Here is a 5,494-nt window from a genome sequence, read left to right on the forward strand (position 1 = left end):
TTTTGTCCAAACACCGTTTACTTGTCAACTGAAAACTATTTTATAAACTATTAGTTGTGCAAATACCGATTAATTTGTATTGATGGCCTATTCAAAAACCGCTCCAGTATGTATCATTTACCATTCAAATTAGCGTTTAAAATATAAATAATTCTAAAACCAACCTGGAGGTTTTTTGGAGAGGCAATTGTCAGTAATGGACGACGCACTCGGACCACCTGTAAAAATTGGAACTAGATTTTACATTGAATTATACACAAACTAACTTGAAAATTCCCAAAAAATTACTTTTCTACCTTCAAGAGTCACTGTAAGGTATAAGGTATACTTGTCATGAATAAATAAAACCTACTCGGAAAAGGGTTGTTAAATATTTTCTGTATTTTAGTTAGTAAGTATATATATGATTTAATTATTGTCACTTGCATAGTTTTTGTTAGATCTAAATAGAAAATTGGTGAATACTTTCACAACGAATATTTGCATATTGAAACAAAGTCGTTTCTATCTACAAAAACGAACATATATACCAAAAAATATGATAATTTAGTGCCAAAATTTGCTATATTTTTTTTTTCTGTGTTAATAATAAACATCTAAGCTTTGGAAAAAAAATCTGAATTTAATTCCCAACACTACACTGATATATTTGTCCCCCCCCCCCCAAACAAAACTTAGTTAGAGCCGGTTATGATATATGTTTTTTTTTTTATTAGTAGTCACGAAACCCTCTTGATTTACAACTTACATACCATCACTAGTAACATGGTGAAAATCGACTTGATAGTGTGCAATAACGACGCCATTGTCAAATAATAATTATCATATTTCTATACATAAACCGGACACACGTTGAGCCTGACAAGGAAATGCTGATTTTTATACCTCGGCAAACCTAATCTGTATTTAATAACTATTACTTGGTCCATATCAGCGCTTTGGAACAGCGCTAACAACTGATTCGGTAAAATATTTGGTCGATTTTTACATAATATATTTTGAAAATCCCAAAAAGCACGTATAGGAAATTAAAAATAAACTCAATGTCGTCAAGGTTTTTTTCTTCGTTTAAACAACCCTATTAAAAATAGTAATCAGATAAACCCGCATTGGGTAATTGGTTTTTCAAAATTACATTTTATCAACACTTATTATTAACTGGTTATGACTTAAGACGGTACAAAGTTAAAGCGGTTTTTATTGCCAAAATCGCCCATGCACGTTGCCGTTGATTTGAAAATAACATAAACTATAAAGAAAAAAATACTTTTAGTCTGAGACGCTAAATTAAAAAAAAAAATGACATTTTTTTGTATAAATTAAATTGAAAAAAAAAATGGTCAATGCGAATCCGCTTGAGAAGAGTTGGACATTATGAGTCGGATTATGTTCAAGAAATATAGAATTTATGTCTTAGATAGTAGTAGATAAAATAAAAAAAAACCCTTTGCTACTTAAAAATCATACTTAAATAATAATTTAAATTGATGAACACCAGCAAAAAAATAAATCAAGGAATTCGAAATAAGTCCTTTGTGGCTAGTAAACATATCGAGTTTCTAGCTAATATTTTATATTATCTGGCTTAAAAATAATATGACCTCTTAAATTATTGAATTTATATTTCAGTCATTATAGTTTGATCGTTTCCGAATGAATCTAATACTCGTTGAGTTATCTTCACGTATCAGTTAAGACTTCAACAGTAGAGGGATTTTATTATTTGAATTTTCAGATGTATCGTTTCACTCAATTGGCAAAAAACAATGTTGCCAAACATTTGTTTAGGAATTACGCCAAGGATGTAAAATTTGGAGCCGAAGTAAGGAAACGTATGCTCGAAGGGGTCGACGTTCTCGCCGACGCTGTAGCAGTCACTATGGGTCCAAAGGTTAGCCGTTAATGTCAATGCGGATCTGGCGAATTACGGGTGCTAATAAACATTACAGGGACGAAATGTTATCCTGGAACAATGTTGGGGCACTCCGAAGATCACAAAGGACGGCGTGACAGTTGCCAAAAGCATTGAACTGGAAGATAAATTTCAGAATATCGGAGCCAGACTCGTGCAGGACGTAGCCAACAACACTAATGACCAAGCGGGCGACGGCACGACAACCGCAACGGTGCTGGCGCGGGCTATTGCCAAAGAAGGATTTGAAAAAATCATCAAAGGAGCCAACCCGGTGGAAATAAGAAAAGGTGAAAACACTACTACCCCGTAAATATAAACAAGTTTTGGTAAGTGTATAATATTTTTTTTTTTTAGGTGTTATGTTAGCTGTGGAAGCGGCAAAACAGCATTTGTCCAAGTTGTCTAAAGAGGTACAGACTTCTGACGAAATCGCTCAAGTAGCCACAATAGCTACAAACGGCGATAATAGCATTGGCAAACTTGTTTCGTCTGCGATGGAAAAAGTAATACAATGATATTTATACGTCGTAAATTATATCTGTATTTATAAGAAAATAGTGGTGATGATAATTTTCTTTTTAGGTGGGTAAGGACGGTGTAGTAACGGTCAAGAGCGGGAAAACCTTGGACGACGAATTGGAAGTAATCGAAGGATTGAAATTCGATAAAGGTTATGTGTCGCCGTACTTTGTCAATAATGCGAAAGGTAAATAAACGTAACAAATTTAATAGTACAATATGTGTAATGTTTGGATTTTATGTTGGAACGAATTCCCATTTTATTTAATTTTTCTGCGTTTCAGGCGCCAAAGTGGAATTTCAAGACGCTTTGGTATTGTTCAGCGAGAAAATGATTTCTTCTATACAGTCGATAATTCGTCCTTTGGAATTAGCCGCCGCCCAACGCAAACCCCTCGTTATCGTGGCTGAAGATTTCCACAGTGATGTAACTGGAATGCTAGTATTGAACAGGTAATATACTGTAATTCCATAACATATATAATTCTTTAGTGAAATCCTAACATCTGTTGAAAAAGATTGAAACTTGGCCTTAACGTGGCCGCCGTTAAGGCTCCGGGCTTCGGCGATAACCGCAACGACATGTTGACCGATATGGCTATCGCCACTGGCGGTGTAGTATTCGGGCAAGAAGGAAACGAATTGAAATTGGAAGACATTGTGGCCGAACATTTTGGCGAGGTCAAGGAAGTGGTCATTACCAAAAACGACACGTTACTGCTGAAGGTAATTGTTTTTTTTTGAAATTTTCATGTCTTAGCTCTGGCATATAACCGCAAAAAGCGTTACCACACGGAGATGGGGTTGGGGGTGGGAATGGGGACGGGATGGGGATGAAGATGGGGTAGGATATTAGTGTGAGATATGTTGTACGTTCAACGTTTAAATTAGAACTAAATGATAAATGTAAAATAGTTTAAGGGCCTAAATTCTCTATGAATTGTTTTAAGCCAGATGTTAAACACTACAATATTAGCCAGAAACTTGATGTTTTAATATTCAATATACTAGCTTGTTTCTGCTTCATTATCTATAATTCCACCACTACTCTAAATTTATTCGGTACTTGAACGAGACATGAAAATGCTCTTTCGCGGTTGCAGACTCGGCTGAAAAATATATGCCCCGGTTAGGCCTTATTAACGTTATGAAATGTTGTACACAACAGGGCAAAGGCTCGGAAAAAGACGTGGAAAGCCGTGCCGAAAAAATCCGGGACGAAATCGAAGCTAGTGAAAACGGCAAAAGTGAAATACTGCAACAACGTTTGGCTCGTTTGGTTTCCGGTATAGCCGTGCTGAAAATCGGCGGCAGCAGTGAAGTGGAGGTGAACGAAAAAAAAGAGCGAGTGAACGACGCGTTGAACGCCACCCGCGCTGCCGTCGAACAAGGTATCGTCCCCGGGGGCGGCACCGCTCTGATCCGTTGTTGTGCTGTACTGGACGACTTACGGGGGTCCAACGACGACCAACAAATCGGTTAGTAGTGTGGTATACACTACTGGGGTATAATTAAAATACATACTATTGATAAACAATGCGCATATTTAAAGAACCAACGCTGAAATCGATTTTATCCGAATTAATTTTTCTGTCAAAAGGCCCGGAATAAATTTCAAACACAATATGCCTGCACGTGTTATTATGTTTTTTCTGCGTTTAGCTGTGGCCACCCCCTTCCCACCATTGAGCGCCACCCAGCGACCCAAATCCACACTAAAATATTTGTGCTGTAGGAGAAGGTGGGGGAATTGCGGCCACTTAAGCAAGAATTCAAAAATATCCAGAATCCAACTATAAACTTGTTAGGTGTTGTGTGTTTCAGATTTTTAAAATTAAGTTAAATATATTTTTTTTTAAAAGTGTAAATGACCGCCATTACCCATATAAAGGGGGGGGGGGGGGGGTAATACCAGTCACCAAAAAACACATGTAAAATGATAGGGGAAAATTTAAGTTCCTAAAAGACAATCAATGATATTGTTCAAAGACGTTGTATGTTTAATGGATATTAGGTAAGATTATTACAAAAGCTTTGTTAGACTGTTATTACCCCATCAGTCTTGACTGGTATTACCCCTATCAGAATTTTTTTTATTAAATACATGTACTTACATAGAAGCTGCATTTATATAGGTATATTGTGAGCAAATAAATCGCAATCGTTGCCAGTTTGTGATATACTAGAAACAGGCAATGTGGTAAAAAATTAGAAATTCATTGAGATGAGTTTTAAACACTACAAAAGTGATAAAAAAAAAATTGATAACATCCGGTATTAGGTGGTGATAACAGCGGTTATCAAATTATGTGCGATAGACCGGTATTACCCACTGACTGGTATTCCCGCGTTCTGCCCTATAGTTGTACGCGTTGCCAAAAGGGGCCAACACGGGCATTGTTCATCGGTAGTGTATATTTTAATCTATGATTAATGTAATAATGCAATAGGATGACATATCGTTATTACGGTTGTGTCGGTTATTGATCAATTTTACAGGAGTTGAAATCGTATGGAACGCGTTGACTATGCCGTGCATGACGATCGCCCAAAACGCAGGCGTAGACGGAAGTGAGGTGGTCGCTAAAGTGTTGGACGGCACAGACAACTACGGTTACGACGCGTTAAACAACGAGTACGGCGACATGATCGAAAAAGGAATTATCGATCCCACCAAGGTGAGTGTGCCATGGATTGGATTTAAAAAAAAAAAAATTATGATTTCTATACATTAGGTCGTTAAAACCGCACTGAAAGACGCTGCCGGTGTTGCGTCCCTGTTGACCACGGCGGAAGCGGTAGTAGTGGAGTTGCAGAACAGGGATGAACAGTCGTCGGCCGTGGCGTAAGAGTCAGTCTAGTCAATGATAGACTGATATTTATTTTTGTTTACTGTAAATATATTATCTATCAGACGTTATATTTTGTTATTTATTTGTATTATGTAGTCGGTTTTGGACTAGAAATTAAATCTTGTGATACGCTGTTTGTAATTTTTTTTTTTTTACCACAATCAATTACATTGCTCTGTTTAGTACAATTTTTTTCCCGCAATAAAAA

At 36.8% G+C, this 5,494-nt stretch overlaps 1 protein-coding gene across 1 annotated transcript; it reads left to right on the forward strand.

Moving 5' to 3' along the window:
- Positions 1-1,735: 1,735 nt before the first annotated feature.
- LOC126837212 (heat shock protein 60A-like) lies at positions 1,736-5,283 on the forward strand. The gene is made up of 9 exons (XM_050571033.1): positions 1,736-1,891; positions 1,950-2,202; positions 2,270-2,418; positions 2,498-2,621; positions 2,719-2,887; positions 2,953-3,160; positions 3,603-3,912; positions 4,934-5,112; positions 5,170-5,283. Exons 1-9 carry the CDS (start codon positions 1,736-1,738, stop codon positions 5,281-5,283), a joined length of 1,662 nt encoding a protein of 553 aa, XP_050426990.1.
- The last annotated feature ends 211 nt before the right edge of the window (positions 5,284-5,494 follow it).

The sequence above is a fragment of the Adelges cooleyi genome, unplaced genomic scaffold (genome assembly GCF_023614345.1).
Source record: "Adelges cooleyi isolate 19-005CV unplaced genomic scaffold, UGA_ACOO_1.1 ACOO_flye_CR_arks_rails_tigmint_CR_PRNA_247, whole genome shotgun sequence".
Taxonomy (NCBI): domain Eukaryota; kingdom Metazoa; phylum Arthropoda; class Insecta; order Hemiptera; family Adelgidae; genus Adelges; species Adelges cooleyi.

Excerpts from the sequence above, each read along its gene's own strand:
- LOC126837212 (XM_050571033.1), top strand. The coding sequence starts at position 1,736 with ATGTATCGTTTCACTCAATTGGCAAAAAACAATGTTGCCAAACATTTG. Across the intron at positions 2,419-2,497 it reads TTTCGTCTGCGATGGAAAAA|GTGGGTAAGGACGGTGTAGT; the intron begins GTAATACAATGA and ends TTTTCTTTTTAG. Across the intron at positions 2,888-2,952 it reads GGAATGCTAGTATTGAACAG|ATTGAAACTTGGCCTTAACG; the intron begins GTAATATACTGT and ends CTGTTGAAAAAG.